The sequence below is a fragment of the Ovis aries genome, chromosome 3 (assembly GCF_016772045.2).
Source record: "Ovis aries strain OAR_USU_Benz2616 breed Rambouillet chromosome 3, ARS-UI_Ramb_v3.0, whole genome shotgun sequence".
NCBI classification, from domain to species: Eukaryota; Metazoa; Chordata; class Mammalia; order Artiodactyla; family Bovidae; genus Ovis; species Ovis aries.
Genome location: NC_056056.1, coordinates 222,061,753 through 222,083,155, shown reverse-complemented (window position 1 = coordinate 222,083,155; position 21,403 = coordinate 222,061,753). Strand labels below are relative to the sequence as shown.

General features: G+C 52.4%; 1 protein-coding gene across 2 annotated transcripts in view; it reads right to left on the bottom strand.

The window, feature by feature from the left end:
• Nucleotides 1-1,018: 1,018 nt before the first annotated feature.
• The window catches only part of ATXN10 (ataxin 10), a 144,972-nt gene continuing 124,587 nt past the window's right edge, over nucleotides 1,019-21,403 (bottom strand). The window contains exons 11-12 of one of the 2 annotated variants that reach the window (XM_027968210.2): nucleotides 2,757-2,944; nucleotides 1,019-2,260 (exon numbers count right to left, since the gene is read on the bottom strand). In XM_027968210.2, the coding sequence (XP_027824011.1) occupies nucleotides 2,258-2,260; nucleotides 2,757-2,944 (191 nt within the window). In that variant the 3' untranslated portion in view covers nucleotides 1,019-2,257. Of the gene's footprint in view, nucleotides 2,945-21,403 lie in introns of both variants that reach the window. The other variant, XM_060413626.1, reaches the window with a different exon arrangement.

The window sequence follows — 21,403 nt, the reverse complement described above, 5'->3', positions numbered from 1 at the left end:
TGAGATTTACTAATAGCCCACATGACCTCAATCACTCCTCGGTCAGGCTTCTTTCAGCAGTTTCCAAAGAATCCTGTTGGTTTCAGAAGTTACCGAACAAAAATGCATCTGGTATCAGCTTCCAAAAGAGTCAAATCTATGAGGTGTATTAACAGAATGGACATAAAGACAAATTCTAATAGTTTATGACTAAAACCGTGAAAACAAGTACTTCTGAAAAACGAACATCCGTTGTTAAGGTATTAAAAGGCATCATGCTGTAAGTGCTCGGATTCGACGCTGAGCAGGAAGGCCTTTCTCCGCTCTCTCTTAGAAGAGACCAGGCTATGGAACTGAACTGCATTGTCAGTCCGCTCTTGAAAGCAATACTATAGTCACAAAACTTGCTGTGACCGTTCTCTCTCTTTACAAATTCTGTAAGGCTGGGCTGCCTTTTTTTCCCCTTTCCTTCTAAACGACTGATTGAGGTGGTGCTTTAATCCTCTGTGGCGTGTAAAACAAGGTTCTCAGAAGCTCCAAGTCCCTGGCAGAGGACAGGGAAGCTGTTGTGTTCAGGAATTAATGTGTCGGGAGGCACCAAACGCAGCCACAATGCAGCCGTCAGCGTGTTTTCACTATGCAAGCCCCGCATTTCCTATTTAGAAAACACACAGTCCTCATCCCATTCTGTATTCTCACAAGGCTCCCTTTGATGTGTGTGTGTTTGTTATTACATGGCTTATACCGACATGTTTGTGTGATGCCACTGGTGTGCACACATCCATTGAGACAGGGAAAAAAAGAAGTGTCTATTGCAAACTTGTTAAAAGGAAAAGGGACTCCCACTGCTTTCCCCTTTGGCCAGACTTCTAGTTGGAGACGAGGGGTTTAACTCCTTGTGTCCCGGAAGAGAAGGGCTTCTTCCTGCATTCTGGATTTTGCAAAGGATTCTTTACCAACGGAACGTCACAAAGGATGCCAGCTTCTACAGTTGTAGAAACTGGCATTTCTTCAGTTATATAGAAGACATTAGACCACATATGGGAAAACTTTTATTTCGTTCTTAACATGCTTCAGTTGGTTTTTTTTTCCCCCCACAAAGCAATTTAAGTACAGCTACAAAAACTTAGGAGCACTTTACTTTGGAACAATCGGTATTTCTAGAAAACTTCTGGTGGGTCTTGGCCATTTTCATTTTATGCAAGATTTCACGCTACGGTTTAGCTTAGTAACACGGCTGTTCCAGAAGACAACACATTTTAAGCATCCACAACACGACCTGCCCCGAGAGTGTTTGCTGATTACATCAGTGGTCTGGGTGGCTGCAAGGACTTCCGCACTCATCTAACCCAGTTCTTCCCGAGTGCGCGCACACTGACAGACACGGGTCAGAATGGCCCTGCTCCCTCCAGCTGCTTCTGCAGCTCCACTGCCCCGGCTGAAACTGAGTGGTGCCTTTCCGAGACCAGTGCTTTTTAAACTGAGGAAGGCCTGGATGAACCTTTAATGCCGAGGTTCTGCACACCCAGGCGACCGTGAGATCTTCCTTCCTGCTTACAGCCAGGGTGGTGGTTGATGCAGGCACCGGCTGGTAAGCCTCAGGGGTCTGGGGACGCCTAGGTCTAGGGTGATCTGGAATGGGAAGGGTTAATGGCCCCCAAGTCCCCTCACCCGCTCGCTCCCGCCACATTCCAGAGGGACAGGGCTCAGTGACACGCTGCCCAGGACCCGAGTGAAGAGCGGGAGCCCTCTGAGAGCCCTCTATTCTTCGCCATCTCTCGAATTAATTAACTGGAAATGAGTCTTGTCAATGTTTTGGAAAGGCAGAGGGGGGAAAAGCGATGGCTAGAATTAATCACAGTGAGAACTACTTCAGCCGCCTGCCAGCACCCAGAAAACCCCCCAAGAGGAGACAAAGAAGGGAAGGGGAGAGCGGGCCCGAGCAAACTTCCAAGTCTTTGCCAAAGAAGGGACAGGCGCTCAGCGAGAGTAATTTACTATCTGCGGCCACAGTAAGTACAATCTATCACTTAAACGCACATTGTATTCCACGGGGACAGAAGCAAACCAGACAGCTACATTTTAAAGCAAAGAATCAACAGGACCCTCAAGCACTTTCACTTTTAAGCTTATATGCATTTAACTCTATTATCTAGAAGATTCACAGATTCTTAAACGTGTATGTAATAAAATCTTCAAACACTTGCGATTTCACATACTGCGAAAGATCCAGGAAACAGATTCCAAAAATTCAGATTTTTTTGGATGGAGAGTTCATTCACTAAGAGGGAAAAAAAAAAAAGAAACAAAATTGCAGATGTAACAGAGCTATTTACAAGAACCATCAAAGGAAAAAAATACAAGAGAATTTTGGTCAACGATAGAAATAACGGAAAGAAACCTGAAACAACCCATTCAGCATCATACAAGGAGCTTTCTGTTCTTTTCACTGCAGCCAACATTAGCTGTCTTTTAAAGAAGGTCTCATTACTGCCAGAAACTTTTACACCACGTGAAAATTTTGATATGCCTTTTCTTTTTCTCCCCTAGAACAAGTCTGAAATTTCAACTCTCTTAAGAAAATGGCAGGGTAAAGCCCAAACAAAAAGTTATTTGCAATTAAATGTAGGGCTTTCTTTGCCATCTCAGGAGGCAAAATACATCCACCCATGCTCTTATGAAGCAATCACATCAAAGTGTCACTTCGAAGGTGATGGGGAAGTGGGGACCACTTTCCATAGACTGAAGGGGAACTAGTCCTCCTCCTGAATACTTACCAGCTGAGGTGTGTCGCTAGTTGACTTCAGAATCAGCTTGTCACCCCTCTTTTCAACTTCAAACCCCATTTTCTTGAGCAGGGATGCATCTGCCAGACCCTGCTCCTCCATCTTCGCAATCAGGTCTTGGTTTTGGCTGTTGTCCTCCGTGAGGTTTCGGATGGCATACACCACCCACTGGGTTAGAACTGGGAGCAGAGTGAAGGAATCTGCCAACATGCTTTCACCCGAGCATCACTGGAAGAGGAGGAGACGGGCAGACGACCCTAACACCCAGAGTCAACCAACACTTTCTCCTGGAGGACGTGCTGTGAATATGCATGCAGAGCGGGAAATAGTTCAAGAGGCGAAGACACACATACACACACACGTATGTCCAACACTGCGTGTGTCCAGCAACTGGCACAGAGAGGTGCTGGACTGAAAGAACAGAGCGGGAGGCAGAGGCTTAGAGCAGCCGCATGGGAAGTGTGTGAGCACAAGCACGCACGTCGGTGTGCACGCGCGCGCACGCACACACACGCGCGCCTGTGTGCTGGACAGTTTTGTTACTGAGTCACCAGGGAAGGAATAAGAGCAATATAGAATGAGTCACAAAGATGCTAAGGTAGAATCGGGCAAGATCGTCTTGTTTAAAGTAAGCCCAGTTATAGCTGAACACTGGTCTCCTGGGCGCCACGTGGGATCCCCTCACTCTGTAGAGGCGGAGCAGGCCTGTGACGGCCTTACTGTGCCGTCTGAACGCGGCACCTCCCTGTGCCCCAGCCCGGACCTAGGTGTTGCGTGCGGTGTCGGTCATGGCACACGCAGACAACTAACGAGGAACGTAGACTTACTGCGCTCTATGCTGAGGTCTGTACTTCCCAAGAGCTGTGGGAACCTCAGGAGGGCGCTAGGCGGCCACTGCAATGTCCTTCCGTAAGACTGCCCTAGTCTCAGGCCCAGGGACACAGAGAGACGCCAGGAACACTGGGCCTGGCACCCTCTGTTGGTTCAGAAGGAACAAAGTGCCAAGTGTGGAATAAACACTTTTTCCAAGGAACAGAGGCCCCCCTGCCCCGTGATCAGGGGGACAGCAGCAGGAAAACAAGTCCTTCCTCCTTGTTACCAGCGTCCCCAGGCATGCCTGTCTGATGCCACATCGAGGCATCTGCTCCCCAAAAGGCAATCAGACGGGTCCCTGAACTCAGGAGTCTGCGCTCCGGATGCCATCCCAAACCTTGGCTCAGCGGTGAGGCTTCTCTCCTCAGCACGGGAGTCGCACAGAAAGGCTTCCATGCGCACAGAGTGCGGGAACCAAACTGCCCCTAGTTCACTGACCTTGAAGGAAAGCAGCAGAACATGAGCCTGTCCACTCAAGTCAGGCAGCCAGGACATAGGAAACCAGCGGCTCTGGGCTCGGGAAGTGCTGGCTGGTTGCTCCCTCTCGGTTCCGCCAACGCGGCCCACAGTCACGAGCGCACACGGACCCACTGGTCTCTGGAGGCAGACCACCAAGACCACTGGTGGGTACAAGTGACCAACCTTTTCCACAAAGGGCAGAGAATGGTGGCTGATGCAATCCTAAGATAACTGCCCTAAATGGGAAAAATGCTCTCATCTCGCCAGGACCTGTCACCCTCTCACAACAAAGCCCAGGGCCTTTAGAAGGCTGTACCTCTTTTCTGGAGATGAATCCACAGACTCTCAAACGCATACAAGTTGAACTCCTCCTCTTCCACAATCACCAGAACCCCACTTTGTCATGGGAGAGAGAATGAAAAGGATGATCCTGGGCAACAAAGACTTTCAACACATTAGTGACTTTCTCAGCAGGGATCACTCACTACAATTCACGTCTCGCGCAGGACGCCATCATCACCATGCAACCCCTGCTGCAGAAAGAGGTGAGGCAGGGGTCAAGAGAGCTGAGTGCAGGAGCGAGCATCTGAGGCTGAATCTGGGCGAGACCGTGTATAAGCCTGGAGCACTCCAGTTCCTGTGTGTGACAACTCTCCAATGCTAAATGACAGGCGCAAAACACTTCTTTCTGCAGCTTCCTGGTTATTCACTTTAATTGAAAGAAAGAGGGGAAATTCCCAGAAATGCACTGACAGCGCCTCACAACTGGAGGGCTGGCGAGCTCTGCAATCGAGGCATCAGATGCCAGTCTCGCCACCACCAGCTGCCAGTGCCGAGTGTCTCTGGAGGAAAGGGCCATCTTCCAGAGCTTCGGACTGTCAGATGATCTCAGCTCCAGGGCAAATGACACCCCAGGCTCCGGCAACATCACCTCGCCAGGTGGCCCCCATCTTTCCACATGCGAGCCCTGACCTGGGACCTGCTCCCCCTCGCCTGCCCCTCCCCACCCGGGGCGAGCAGCTGAGACCCCGCTCCTGGAAACCCACCTGCTCTGTCCCGGCCAGCCCTGACACCAGCTTGAGCTGGGCGTGCCTACTGCGTGTTTCCAAACATTCTCTCCCTTCTTCTTTTTCCTTTACCAGTTCACATCACATTGCACCTGCTGATCTGCTTATGCGTTGGTGAGCTTCTAAGAGGGCAGGAGCCAGAATCCGTTTTCTCGTCCCAAGCATGCAGCTAGACCCGACACACAGTGGATGATGATGTGTGTGCTGACATCCTGAAAGCTATACTTATTTGTTCTTATTTCTGTCCACCCCAACGCCCTGTGAGCTCTTCACAAGCCAGGATGATGGCTTATTTACCTTCTGTCCTCTGCTCCAAGCGTGGCGCTGGAAACATCTGCTCGCTGTCCGAGCGAGCGGATGCCACTTCCCACCCACCGTGTGTGCACGTGAGTGTGGATGTGTGTGTGTGTGTGGAGGGGGTGTGGTGGCAGTGCAGTGACCCACATGGGCTGTGCTTTTCCGTCTTGTTCTTGGTGTGGTTTCCTGACTCAGGGCTTCGCAGGGTGGAAGGTTAGATGAAAGTAAATCAATATAAATGCAACTCAGGCAAGGAAGCCGGACTGTGTAAATAAAGGTCCAGGATGACGAAACCCAGGAGACTCCCGGTGTGGATGGATGGAAGGGTGGGTTGCAGTCGTGCCCACCTAGGGAGTAACCCTGGGCTCTGCGGACATCCTGTGATGGTGTTTCAGCATCTTACCCCACTGTTCACTTGCTCATTTCTGCAGAAACCTCACAGTCACTACTCTGAACGGAGGGAACAGTGAGATTCATGACGACCGTCCTGATGATCAACCCTACAAGCACCCGGGGTGGTGCTCCCAGCCGGGGCTGTGGGGACAACTGGGACCATCCCTGTCTCCCGGGAAGCAGGCTCCTGGCACAGCCTGACGGGAGCAGCACTGGAGCCCAAAGCCGGAGCAGCAGTTCAGTCTTCTCCCAAAACTGGAGTTCAAAGGGCAAACAGACGGGTTAAGTGGAGGGCGTGGGAGGGGTCTAGACAGTAAGGCCACACGGTCACGGCCGGGTCAATTTCCCAGAACGCTGAAAATCAAAACACACACAAAACAGCGAGACCCCAACACGTCTCACTCAGACTTGTATTTCATATTCTTTATGTCATAAGTGAAACCAACCTTACTTCCTCTCTCAGGCAGACCTCACCCAGTCCTGCCGGACACTGTGATTAGACGTGAAAGATGTGCCCTCCATGTCGACCTAAGTGAGCACCCCGTTTGGGGTTTGTGCTGTCCGCCTGTAAATCAAAATACCGCAACAATATCCTCCAATGTGTGTCTATTTCCAGTGAGAACATCCTGCCACTACTGTCTAGGATCTCTGAGTTCCTAATTTTAAGCTGTTCCTTCGCAACGTCTGCGTTGAAGAGAAGCAAGGAATCCCAGCCCCAGGACCCGGCTCATGAATATGCACGACTCCCCTCATTAGGAGCCGGAAGGGCCAGGCTGGGTGCCCTGCAGACCCAGACAGCCTGGAGGGTCACAGGGAGATGAAAGCGGCCCGGTTAATATTCACATTGCCCTCTTGTTCCCTCTCTACCGAGACAGAGAGCAAGCAAGAGGGGGGGAGAAAATTAAACATCTTCCAGAGTCTCTAATCCTACCAACACTCCAAGCGTTCCATTGTCTGCTCGGCTTTAGAAAGAGATCTTCTAACGTTTCCATAGCTACTCCAAACAGAAGGCGTGAGCCTGTTTGTAACAAAACTGCCTTCAAAGAACCCTGCGATCCGCACTGGAGTGAGGACTCACAGTCCGGCCGGCCCTTCACCAGAGCACGTGGTGTCTTGAAAGCGCTAGTGATGAGCCCGCGGACTGAGCGCCTGGGAACCCCGGGGCCTGGAGAGCTGAAGTGAGATGCGGCCCCAGGACCCAGCACCCGAGCATCAGCAGCCATGAGTGCATCCTCTCCACACCGTCGGCTCCACGCTGAGCCCTGCAGCCCCGCACCAGGCAGGTGAGGAGGCAGGGCGGGGCAGGGGAGTGCGGGCTGGGAGGCAACTGGAGACAGAGAGAGACCTCACGGCCACGGCACTGCTAGCCCAGGGCTAGGACTGACGTGCCAAACGCACTCTGAAAAAGCCAAGTCCGGTGAGTCAGGACACTGGTGCTGGGACCGCTGATGACAACGACGCTCATCTGACTTCCAGCTACTGGAATCACTGCAACTTGAAGTCCTTCAGGTGATGGGGGACCAGGGCCCTGTGATAAGAGGGACTCTGCTCTGGCCACTGTGCTCAGTGTCAAGAAGCTGCTGAGAACAGGAGCTGGGGGAATTATGGCCTGTGATTTTGAATGGATGCAAGTTAAAAAGTTTCCATATTTTAAAAATTCATTAATTTACTTTGGCCACGCCGTGCAGCTTGTGCAGTCTCAGCTCCCCGACCAGGGACTGAACCTGGGCCCCCGGCACCTCCCAAGAAGTCCCTAGTTTTCATGTTTTCAAATGGTTGGGGAAAAAACAAAAAGAAGATACCAATTTGCGACACACAAAAATTACGTGAAATCCAAATTCCAGTATCCATAACAAATAAAGTTCTATTGGCACACAGTTACACCCACTCATGTGCGGACCGTCCATGGCCGCTTTTGGGCCGCAGTAGCCGAGCTGGACTGCTATGATGGAGACAGAGTGCCCAGCAAAGTCTGAAATACTGATTAAAAGCAGCCCCTTACAGAAGAGGTCTGCCAAATTGCCCTGGACCATGGAAGGAACCGATATATACTCGCTGAATGAACAAATGAACTTTTCAAAGGGCTGGCACTAAAAACTTAAAACTATTTGCTGTCGCTCAGTCGTGTCTGACTCTCTGTGACCCCCATGGACTGCAGCATGCCAGGCTTCCCTGTCCTTCACTACCTCCCAGAGCTTGCTCAAACTCGTGTCCACTGAGTCAGTGACTCTAACCGTCTCATCCTCTGTTGTCCCCTTCTCCTCCGGCCTTCAGTCCTTTCCAGAATCAGAGTCTTTTCCAATGAGTCGGCTCTTCACATCAGGTGGCCAGAATACTGGAGCTTCAGCTATTTAGACTAAAACAATTTGAATGCTGAAGGATTTTACTGACTTCTCAGGATATATGTGTGCATGTACATAAACTATGTAGTATCTATTTATGGTTTTTATATGTTAACATGCCTGCAGATGTATAATGTGCATATATTTAACATCCCATGTATAGTACGCACATAACAGATATCTGTGCTATATATAGCATCTATATTTCACCTTGCTTGCAGAATACTAGAAATATATTTTTAGACAACAGACCCATGTACAGCCAGGGGTTTACATACTTGACAAACTTTCCAAAGCACACTACTCAGCAGGGCAGAGAACACACGTCAGCACCTCGGCTAAAGCTGGCCTGAGGACAGGACGCCCAGGCCACCTTGTTAGGCTTGAAAACCACATTGTCACCTGCCCTGAGACTTCCCTCAACATGAGGATGCTTTGGAGGCAACGTCCACATCTAAGCTGGTATCTTCTCAGATTAGTTAAAATGGCAGAATTTTTCAGAGTGCAAAGCATTAGTTCTGTTTCAAGACTTTTCCAAAATGCTTCACGTTGCTGAAAACCAAAACACCTCAAAATACGGCAGTTCTCGCCAGCCAGAGGGCAGGAGGGCAGGAATGGGACATTGAGGGCGACTCCTCTTCCTGCTGAGTGACAACCGTCCTGCCTCCCCCCGGCCACGCAAGTCGGAGAGACCATGAGTGCCCAGGGGCCGTGTTCCCAGTGGGCTCACTTCTCTGACCCTGACCCCATCTGCAAGAGTGCCCTAACCAGCCTCTGCTCTGCTCTTCAAGTATTTACTTTCTGAGAGAAAAAAAACAACAACAAGGCATTTCCCAAACTGCTGCCAGGGAAGGCCAGGCCCCACCAAGGCTGCTGCTGCCGGAGTAGGAACCTGCGCAAACAAACCGCAGTGGGCACCCGAGTGGGGCTGGGGCGGGGGGGAGACGGGAGTCCTCGGACAGCGGGCAACCTGCCTGTGACACGGGGGATCCAGAAGAGAGGGTCCTTGTGGAGGAGACAAGTCTGAAAGACACTGCTAGTGCCCATTAATGAGAAGCCACCCCCATCTGCAGGGCTGAGCTCTGTGTCCAAACGCGGGGACACTCGGCTGCGTGGTGACCCGCATCCAAGCTCTGCCTTCATCTCCAACCATCACTTCACTCAGTTAAACTACAGGCTCTCCTCGCTCAGAAAGTCAGGGTCCTCACTGGGCAGACGGCATACTGGCCCCCTCGTAGGGCGCTGGAAACCAGAGTGTGCTCAGTCCCCACCACAAACCACCCGCGCTGGCGCGCTCTTCCTTCTCCGAATTGCTGGTCTGTCTGGAGTCTAACTCTCCCCCCCGCGTTTCTGCATTTTAATCCGAGGGCACATCTCTGCGGCTCAGGTGTGTCAACGCCTGCCAACGCAGACCGCTCGAGGCCCTGGAGTCCGTCCTAGCAGTGAGCGCAGGTCAGCGTGTATGCCCTCTCGTTCACCGCCTCACAGCTGACGGCTACTACTGAACGCAGTGAACGAGCACTGCAAGGCGAGGGGAGGCGAGAAGTGAGCGTGCCAGCACGCAGCCACGACCCACTTGTCGCGGCCCCATGGACTGAAGCCCACCAGGCTCTGCTGCGGGATTTCCCAGGCAAAAGTATGGAATGGCACGGGTTGCCACATCCTTTGCTGGGGGATCTTTCTGACCCCGGGATCGAACCCTGGTCTCCTGCATTGCAGGTGGATTCTTTACCAGTTAAGCCACCAGGGAAGCCCCAACAGAAAAGTGCAGGTGAGCAAATTATTGCCAGATTTGGAAAATGAAGGCCACAATCACAGTAAAGTGATAGGATTGTGTTTCATAGGTGCTACCGGAAGGAGCAGAGTCTCAGTCTTTATTGAGGCTGAACGTCGTCTCGGAAGCTCCTCTGCTCTGAGAGCTGGGGCTGCTTTTCAGCCTCCAAACGCCCAGGGAACTAGAACATCAAAGGAAGTGGCGCAGAGGCCCAGGGGAACGCGGCTGAATTCTCACAGAAACATCCCAGCATACAAGTGTCCACCAGAGAAACACAACCGGCCTGTGTCTGAATGATTCTGAGACAAAGGCTGCATTCACCAGCCTCGGTGCGCACGGCTGACTTCCCATCCACGACCGCCTGCAGGCAGGGACAGTCACAGCTCGAAGGCTCCTCTCTGCTCAGGAGCCAGAGCCATCCTGCCGTCTCCCCAGGCTCCCTGCGTCACCACGTGGGCGAGGAACCGCGGAACCGCTGTCCTCAGCCTGGCCCCGGCCACGATGAGCCCTCCGGCCCTCAGGGCTCAGATGGGTCAGGCGCCGGCCTCCGAGGCTCGCCGCTGCCACCCCGCCTCGCAGCCTGTCAGCGTGGGGCAAAGCCATAGAAGACGACACCCCGCTCGGCCTGTGGCCACCCCACACTCCCCACTCCAAAGTCCTGTGGTGCACGGGGGCTGCCGGGCAGGTACCTCATGTCCACAGCTCCGTGGGAAAGGGCCCCCCGGGCCTGAAGCTAATTCTGTCTGTGACACACTCCGGGACCATCTCACCACTTCAGAGAGCCGCGTGGAGCGGCCGTCAGCCTGGCAACAGCCCCACAAACGGTCTCGGGCTGGGATGGAGCGAGGCCGCGTCTAACCAAACCACACCAGAGGGCCGGGCCACCAGGCGGCTCCACGTGTACTTGGGGGCTCTCGAGGGCACACAGTCTGAGACTGACAAGCCTGGTGCGGGGCGGGGCAGGGACGGCCAGCTCAGGGCCTGCCACGTGGTGCCAGGCCTGCCATGTGGTGCCCACCCCACCACAGCCCTCACTCCCTCCGCCGCCACCACTCACTCTGACCCTCCTGTGGAACGTGTGCTTACCAAGGAGGAGGCGGTAAACGCTGCGGGTGCCTGGCCTCCATCCGCTGAGGGGGCAGACCCCAGTCCTGCCAGAGCTGAGCGGTACGCGCGACTCTGCTGATGGCACACAGGCAGGCCCCCCGCCACACCACCTCAGCCTTCGGGCTCCGGGGAGACCTCCTCCAGGAGAGGCCTTCTGAGAGGTGAACTGCTCAAGGGAAGCCAGGACCCAGGCTCCGCTCACGTCAGGGGCTCTGCTGATGGGGAGGTCACTGGGCCCTGACAGAGAGAAACTTGTGAGGAGCAGCCGGCGGAGGCAGGGATTCTCAAGGGCCCGCCAGGGGAGAGGGTACGTCCACAGCACTCTGCTCTCTGGAAGAAAAGACTTGCTGGCCTGAACAAATTTCTAGCTTCAATCAATGTAAGCAAAGCTCTGCAGGGGAATTAAGTGTCTCTCACATAAGCCACTGCTATTTATCCGCATGAAGTCATAACAGCAATAATAAGCATAACAGAGCTTGTGGCGTGATCACCCGCAGGGCCACTCCAGGCACTGACAGAAAGTCCCCACCTTCACCAGCACAGCACTCGCGGGAGGTGATGCCAAACCTTCTATTGATGAGAAAACAGACCCAGCAGGTAGAGGACCTGATGGGGTTGGCCTGGTCTGGATGTGGGCTCCAGCCCCTGCCCCTCTGCTCTAAGCCCTCCTCAGGGACCAGCCCATGAGGGGAGACCAGTCCATGGCGGGGGACTAATCCATGGCGGGGGGAACCAGTCCATGGAGGGGGGGACCAGTTCATGGCGGGGGACCAGCCCAAGAGGGGAGACCAGTCCATGGTGGGGGGGAACCAGTCCATAGTGGGGGGACCAGCCCAAGAGGGGAGACCAGTCCATGACAGGGGACCAGTCCATGGGGGGGGTACCAGTCCACGAGGGGAGACCAGCCCATGAGGGGGGAGACCGGTCCACGAGGGGAGACCTGGAGGAGGCCCGGAGCGGTCCCCTCCAGCCAGGCTGACTTCAAGCTTCTGAGCTCTGCCTACACATCAGGGGAAGGAGTGGCAGGTTTTTAAGACTTGAAACAGAGTCCCTTTCTCTCAAAAGATGAAATAAGCCTTCAGATGCTGGTCAGGGTGATCACCTCCGCAGAACACCTTCATGGGTGACAGTGACCCATTTAAGATGAAACTCCAGCCTGGAGCAGACAAGGCGCACGTGCGCTCAGTCACGTCACCGTGTCCGACCCTGTGTGACCCCATGGACTGCAACCCGCCAGGTTCCTCTGCCCATGGACTCTGCAGCAAGAATGCTGGAGCGGGCTGCCAGGCCCTCCTTCAGGGGGTCCTCCCGGCCCAGGGATCGAACCTGTGTCTCCTGCATCTCCTGCACTGTAGGCAGATTCTTTACCAGTGAGCCACCCGGGAAGCCCAGAAAAAGTAAGTAACCGCATCTAAATTACGGAAGATTATTGTTTGCCTGGTACTAACAACATCTGTATATGAATAAAGCATAGCCAGGGGTCAAAAGCAGCTCTCAGACACGAAGGCGCACACAAGGAGCACCAGCAGCGCGGGGCTTCTGGAGGGCTCCCAGCGGCTCCCAGGGGTCGGTGCGCGGCACGCAGGCCACCCGAGTGCCTGTGCCACCTGTCCTCAGTCCAAACTCCACTAGTCTGGACACGATGAGCCCCCAGGTCACGCAGCCCGGGCTGGTGGCCTCTCCTCCCGCCACCCACAGCAGCAACCAGAGTCAGCAGGCAAGAGCAGCCGGCCCACGGTCTGGACGGGCACAGACCCGCGGACGCCTCACGCTGTCTGTGCACACTGCAATCACTACCAGCTGAGCTGAGCACTGGGGGCATGGGCGATTCTGTCGCCTCACTGAGGGAGGACCACCACTGTGCGGTGTCCACTGCACAGTCAAGACCACCTTCAGCAACCGAGAGTGCAACGCCTCCAGCACTACCTGGAAATAAGCACCCGTGACACCTGAGCCAAGCTGCCTGCAGGGGGAATACTAACGTCTCAAGCTCTTCCTTGACGCAGGTCTTTCTAAAACTTCTAAAGTACTGGCTGTCCCACGTTGGGGGAACCTCACTCAATTTCAGAAATCTAACACTTCAACATGTTTTCCCTCTCCTCTGTGAACAACACGCTTCTTGACACTTACACTGGAATGAGAGCAAGCGATTTAGATACAAAGGCGGGTTTCCACTGTTAACACACATCCAGCCTCTCAGGACTTAACTGCCATCTGGGTGCTCGTCTGACAAACACAAAGGCCCCGTGCTCGGCGCTGGGGATCTAGTAACTAACAGGACACGCAGGTCCCTGCCCCTGTGGCACTGGCGTTCTAGACAGGAGGCGGGCATCAGCCTCAGAGAGACAGACCTTTAGGCTGATGTGGTCAAGCATGAGCACAGGAGGACAAGACACGGATGAGGGAGGTGGGAGACGGCTTCTCTGAGGAGGGGACTGAGGTGAGAACTCGGGATAAAGAGAAGCTGGCCACCTGGTGCGCTGGGGAGACAGCAGCAGCGCCAGCCGTGCGCGACCTCACGACAGAAGACACAACCTGGGCAAGGCTGGGGCTGGAGGCAGGATGCTGGCAGAGGGCAGGGGTCGAGGCCAGAGGCGTTTCAGGCTGCAGGAAGGAGTCTGCATTTTATACGATGAGAATCCACTGAAAGAGCTGAAGCAGAAAAATCAGGCAGCTCTCTTTGGCAGCCGTGGAGGGTGGCTTGGAGGGAAGACAGCGTGGGAATGGGGACCAACCAGCATCCACGACAGCAGGAGTGAGAGTGGACGAGGAAGGACCTGGGCTCAGACTCCAGCGCTGCCCGCCTGAGCTCCATGCCCAGGCGAGGTGGCTTCCCAGGAGGTGCGGCAGTGAGGAACCTGCCTGTCAGAGAAAGCAGACGCAGCTTCCACCCCTGGGTGGGGAAGATCCCCTGGAGGAGGACACGGCAACCCACTGCAGTATTCGTGCCTGGAGAACCCCATGGACAGAGCTGCCTGGGGGGCTAGAGAAGCCAGATCACGCAGGTTGATGAAACCCCATCTGCTCAGTTATCAACAGCGGTTAGTTTGCCAGCTGCCAGCACTCCTCCCGAGGAAGGGTCGCCAGTTCACGGCCTCTCACGAGTCACTGTTTCTCAACCAGCACTAGAGGCCACAAGAGGATTTCATTAAACACAACACCATTTCTCAGGTCTTCATTCTCCCTGTGCCAATCTCCAACTACGGGACAGAGAGTCAAGGCGATCACCACGGAGGGGGGCAAAGCAGAGAGGTGGGCACGTGTATGTTCACCTGTAAACTCAGCTTCAGCTAAGTGCCCATGGGGTGAAGGCCCGACGCCGCAGTCCCCCTGAACTTCCTAGAATGTCCAGCGGACAGAAATAAACACACTACGGACTGGCGTAACAGCTACAATGTGAAATGACAGGATAAACGAGACAATAAAAAGTGGCCTCATTTGAACTGGGATTCTGGCAGACTTCTCTCAAATAAATAAGGTTAACTCTACCCGGGAGAATGGCCAGTGTAGACGGAAGGAGACCCCGGGAAGACGGACAGCAAGGGAGCCAAGGTGCCGAAGGAGAGTCAGGAAGGGCCGCCTGACACTGGGTGTGGCAGTGTGGGGACGGTCTAGGGGACGCCTCCTAGTGAAAATAAAACTTAAACTTTAAATGGTGTTCGTTAAATCAACCAGCCAAAGGAGCAGACCCTTAAGGACAAAAACGAATGGCAATAAACTGTATGGAATGAACTGTACACGGTGGCACTTAAAACATGAACAGTAACCACGGAGAAGCCAAATTAAGAAAACAGTGTCGTCGCCAAGCCAGGCGGGCCAAGTGACTGACAGGGACTCGAAAGCAGCAGCTTCCACATTCTCGCCAGCCCAGGCGGAGGGGGAGCAAGGGGCACACGGTTGCTTCCAGGCCACACGGCTCCTGCCAAGCACCTCACCTTGTGAAGGACAGACTCCCGTTTTCCAAGAGGCATGACAGTAAACCTCCAGCAGTCTTGTCTTTCGTGCAAGTAAACAGGCCGGAGCAGGACTGATGTACTCTGACCTCTAGGAGGAGAGGAGACGGCTGAGTGAGGCAGGCTGAGCAAGACCCACGGGTGGCCAGGCGTGAGTGCAGGCCCGAGGTCAGAGGGCAGACCACCATCTGGCCTCCGTGTGCGCACGAGGCATGTGCTGCTCACAGCCTCCACACGCAGGCGTTTCAGTGTGTGATGACACTGTCCACTTCGAGTCGCTGTGAGCCTCACAGTGTAAGAAAACAAGAGGTGTACAACCAAAAGCCAAGTAGACACAATCTGAAGGAGCATAACCTGAAGCATGTCAGTCTTACTGTAAAACAGCCGGACCATCTGCCAACACACCTGAACAAGGAAGGAGAGTCCACTCTTGTGAGCGTCTCATTCATGACAGGACATCCCACTCCTCCAACTTCCAGCTTTGATTGCTGGGGAACTAGTTGCTAGGATACTGTAGAAGCTACATCAAACAGTTGCTAGGATACCGTAGAAGCTGCATCAAAGGTAGAGCTCCTGCCCCGTCTCACTCTGAATGGGTCTGGCCTGCAACTGTGGAGCCTGAGGGGTGTGGGGTGCAGTGTGGTGGCTGAGTGCCGCCCATCCTTAGCCCCACGCCCACACAGGACCCAGGGAGGCAAGTCGTGTCCACGCTTGTTTGCTCTGGACGAGGACAAAGACTTGGTTCACACACCTTCAGCCACACTAGGCAATGGGTAAAAGCATCAGTGAGAGGCTTTAAAAAACCCACATCATGTAACTGGGAAGCTAAACCCAAAGTTTATCTTTTTAAAGCCAAACGGCAGTAAAAGGTTTTCTAGCTTAAATTAATGTCAGCTCAACAAATGAACGAAAGATCACTGAACGACCACCAGGGGCTTGGTGCTGGGGACACAGAAATCAACAGCAGGCATCGCTCCCCTCCGGAGGATGCAAGACCTATTTCAGGAGGACAACGTCCTGGCTATGTGAGTGTCAGGGTGGGCAGAGGAAGACACGAACAGCAGGCCTGCAGTGAGCACAACACAAGCACTTCCCTGGTGTGGGGGCTCGCTGGTGCCTTTATAAACAGCAGCAAGGTCAGCCAGCTGTACGAGCCTGAAGTGTCTGAGGTGCTTCCCTGAACACCTCCCTCTGGCGGCGGCTCGGCAGGCCCAGACACAAGCTAGACTGCTCGTGAAGCGAAGGACGGGATGGAGCATGTTCTCAAGTTTCCACTAAAATCCCTGCATTCCCCAAGATGTGGCACTGTGGCCCAGAATTTCCAAAAGGCACACGAGAACCGCACAGATTCCAGGGAGTCCTGCAGCAGACGCCTTCCTACCACACGTCCGACACCTATGTGCATTACTTAGAAGACTTCTCCGACATAACAGGTGTTTAAGGCGCTGCAGACAGAAATGCGCTCTGGGACATACTGCAGTGACACCCCTGGGGCCTGCGGGGTCTGGCATGGGGTGTGCAGTGTGGCATAGGTCCTGCCTGGGACAGGCTTTTCTGGAGGGCAAGGTTACACATCCAGGGGTCTGCGTGTGCTGCGCTCAGGGAGGGGCAGAGGAGCCCGCTGACACAGAGAGCCGAGGCACTCGGGCTCCGCTGGGGGCCACGGGGGAACTCCAGGAGGAGGACACGCGTGCTCAAGTCTAAGAGGGGGAAGGGCTGGGCCAGCGGAGAGGCGCCGGCAAAGAAGTCTAGACGCCTGAACGAGGAGCAGGGCACAGACAGCGCTGGGCTGGCCCCATGGTCCCGCTGCCCAGGAGCTGGCAGAGCCAGCTGTGCTCGGGGAACCAACTCCATGAGCGCCTTTCTTCTCATCTGTGAAATGACAGTGCTTAACAAAGAGCCCTGTTAAAAAAAGGAGGAAAGAAACCGCCTGTGCAAGGTAATGTAGCTTAAAGGGTATATATGTATACAGCACAGGGTTGGGCACCTAGAAACTACTCAATGATTTTTAAAATGTCAGTGTGAGAAGCAACAACGCACACCTCCTTGTGTACATCCTGACATTTCCTCACGGGCGCACGTCACATGAGCCCGCCCAGGTTGAGATGGAGAATATGCCCAGCACCTGGAAGGCCCCTGGGTACCACTGCCCACCTGTGCCCACCCTCCTACCCATCAAGGTAACTACCATCCTGACTGCTACTGTCACAGATTAATTCTTCCTGCTGGTAAACTTCCTCTACAGGCAGTCACAGAGCGTACACTCTCTGAATCCAGCTTCTTTAGCTCTGTGCTATGGTAGTGAGACGCACCCGTTACACAGGGCGGCCCGTTCTCTGCTGCTGCACAGCGCGCTGTAGGATGGACGTCCACGCTCTTCTGCAACTGCTGACCACGTGGGAGGGTTCTGCTTTGGGCTGTTATAAACCCTGTGACTAGGAACGCTTCTGCACACGTCTTCTGACAGACACGTGTGTGCTCCCCCCGGGGCGTGACTCCGGGCTCACAGGGTGGGCCTGGAGTCAGCAGACGCTGCCCAAGTTCTCCAGAGAGACTTTCCTAACTGACACCTCCCAAATCAATTCATCACAGGTCAGGCTGCCCCATGCCTCTGCCATCCGCTGGTCCTGTCATCTCACCAGCTCTTCTGGTGGGTTCCTGACTGTGGGTTAAACATGTATTTCCCTGACGAGGATGCTAAGCTCTTTCTGTACAGTTACTGGCCATCCGGGTTTCCTCTTCTGTGAGATGCCATGGGCCTTTTGTTCTTTCTCAGAACCTTAATTATCTTTTGTTGCTTCCCAACAGCCCTTAAATTAGTATGGGTATGAGTCCTTTGTCAGATACACGTTTACAATGCAAATAATTTTACAAAGTTAGTGCTTTCCCAGTTAAAATTTTGATGTTTTGTTTAAGAAACCTTTGCCTGTTCCAAGACAAGAACCATACTTTCTTATGATTCCTCCTAGAAGCTCTTGTGTTTTACCTTCCACATCAAGGTTTATGAGCTGTCTTCAATTAGTGTGGGTGAACAGGGTGAGATACGAGTGGCAGGTTTTTCTTCCCCGTTAAGAGATATTAAATTGGTCTAGCATCATTTACGGAAAACGACCACCCTTTACTCCTCAAGTACAGGGGGCCTTTGTTGTGTATGTGAGAGTACATTTCAGGACTCTTTTCTGTTTTGCAGTATCATTAATATTACTTAAGTCTTACCCCTGACTCACAGTGTGCTCACAGATGAAACTCCACCTTTCTCCTGGGCAGCCACAGCTGTCACAGGACATCTGTGGGGCAGCATCTGCCTGCTGAGAGGCTGCAGGCTGGGCGCTTTGCACACAGCACACTCCTTTCACCACGGCCCTGTGGGGGTCCGTCCCGCTTTAGACACATAAGCTGAGACTCGCCACACAGGCGGAGCGGCGCACTTCGAGGCTGAGAAGCGGCAGAGCCTGTGTCTGCGGCCCCCAGGGCTGGTGCTCGTGCCACTACGCCATCCATGCCTCCATGGCATGGCATGACTGGGAGACTCTGGTTACTTTCCTATAAAGGTACGCTTCTGGGCACATGTAACACTTACAAATGAGGCTTTTCAATATAAAAAGAAAAAAGAAAAGAGAAAGGAAGGAAGGAAAAGAAAGGAAAGAACAGAAAAAAAAACCCAACCTAGTTTAGACGCTCATCCTATCCTTGTCCCCTCCTCCTCCAATAAAAACAATATATATATATATATAAAACCCACATCAAGGACAACTGATCAAAACACAGATCAAAAAAAGAATGAAAGAAAAACATTTCAAATAAAGTTCAGCTGTTTCTATTTGGAAACAGCAACAACAAACAATCCCACTTGCCACAATAAACTGACAAATAAGAAACTGACTCTGTGGTGGCGGGGCTGGAATTTTCCGATGGTATCTGCTACTGTGTCATTACTGCGGGTCCCCGCAAGGGAGCGGCGGATGAACAGCTGGGCTGTGTCCTGATGTAGCACAGCCGCTGAGGGCCTTCCTTCGGGGTGAACAACCCCCTGGGATGTTGTCTTTTCCCTGGAACTAGAAATCCCAGTCCATCACTAGAAGACACCTCCAAGAAACGGGACAGCCAGCCTTCCAGTCCCGTTCCTAGCCTGGGGGAGTTGACAGCCCAGTATGCTTGGATATGCCACCTAGAAATTCCTAATCCCCATGAGTGGTGGAGAAAGAGGAAGTCTTCCAGGGGGTCGGAACTGCTGACTTCCCACAGGGAACGAGGATGCCTACCTAAGGTAACATGAGCCCTCATCCCCAACCCATGGGCGATGCGTGAGCACACAACACAGCCCGCCGATCCAGAGCAACCAGAGAGCGGAGCTATTCTTATTAACTGACCTTTACTCTCAGCTCTGATTCCTAGTCTACACACATGCAATATATATTGCTTTCTTTAACACAAAATACTGAAATTAAAGTTCAATGAAAGCTCGACTGGTGTGAGTTAATAGAAGGGGCTGAACCACCAAACAAAGCTGAAATAATACCGCTGCCAAACCAAGTTTATTCAATTCACAAAAGAATCATCAAATCCAAGGGAGAAATTTCTCCCCTGCTTAGGAAGATCCTCCCTACCTGTCAAATAAACATACACACACACACACTTCATCAAGCTGCTGGTTTTCATTCATTTGTTCACTGCCTTACTCAGTCAGGTACCCATCCTAAAATATTTACTGGACATTTAGTATGTGCCTATCAGTGGCATATTACATTGAGATAAAAACAGACAGAAAAAATCCATGCCCTTATGGCCCTTGGTCTAGAGGGTACTTAGGACGCAAATGCACAAATACTCAGGTACAGACTGGGACAAGCTGGAGGAGCAGAACAGGTCCCAGGAGGGGCTGGTGAGGCTCTGGGAAGGCTTCCCTGCGGAAGAGAAGAGGAGGCTGAGCCAGGGGAGAGAGTGCAGCCAAGGGAGGAAGACAATGACTTCCCTGAGGTGAGAAATCACAGATTCGAGGAACAAAAGAGGAGGCCTGTCTGGGGAATGCTAAAAGAGGGAAACCAGTCTGGATCCAACTGAAGAGGCAGGTTGGGCCAGAACACACAGGACCTGTCAGGACATGCTGGAACCTGTGGACATATTCTAAGTATGGCAGACAGGCTTGGAGGTTCTGTAAATAGGGCCAAGTTTATGAGAGATGGAAAAGAAAAGACCCTGATCTGGGAAAGATTGAAGGCCAGAGGAGAAGGGGACAACAGAAGATGAGGTGGTTGGATGGCATCACCCACTTGATGGACATGAGTTTGAGCAAGCTCCAAGAGATGGTAAAGGACAGGGAAGCCTGGCGTGCTGCTGTCCATGGGGTTGCAGAGTCGGACACAACTGAGCGACTGAACTGAACTTATGAGAGACAGAGGGCGGCAGGCAGAGTCCAAAGGTATTACCACCTGAACCCCACCATCACTCACGTGATGGCCTGAACTATCTCCACCCTACCCTCCTCCCCAGTCTGTGGAAAAAACTGTCTGCCAAGAAACCAGTCCCTAGTGCCAAGAAGGTTGGGGACCACTGCACTGAAACACTGAGATCCTGGAGCTATCCCAAATGCTGGAACCAGGCACACATTTTCTAACAAGCCAAACAGTCCCTCACCCATGAACCCATTTTAAAGGAAATTCTAAAAGAAAGTCTTCAGGCAGAAGGAAAATGACCCCAGGTAGACAGACAAAGCTGTAAGAAGGGGTGAAAGGCAGGAAAGGAGTAAGTATGTGGATCCATCTAAATGAAAATTGATAGTAACGTTTTATAGGGTTATAAAAATAGAATGAAAATATATAACAGCATGTAAGCTGGGGGATGCTAAGTGGTCCTATATTATCTGGAAAAGGGGTAAAGATCTGAAAAACATTGTATTTTCCTTAGTCAAGGATGCATGTTATAATTTCCCAGGGAACTATTAACAAAATAGAAAAAAAAAATTAAACATTTTAAACTGAAAAAGATAAATGCTTAATTATACAAAACAATTCAAAAGAAGCAAGAGAAAAATAAAATAGAAAGCAAATCAGCCTGGCTTAAATATAAACAGATAAGCAATTACATTAAATATGAATGGGCCAAACGCAGCAGCTAAAAGGCAAAGAAACCAGACTAAGGAAAAGTCAGCCATGCTCTTTACAGCCAATGCCTCTGATACAGAAAGACTGAAAATAAAAGTTCTGCAGTGGTTTTACCATGTAAATATCAATCAATAGTGAAGTAAAGTAGCTATATTCATGTTAGGCAAAAAGCATTTTTAGAGATACAGAAGGTCACTTTACAATGACAACGGGGACATTTTTCAAGACCTGATACTTTAATAATACTGTCTCAAAATATATAAAGAAAAATG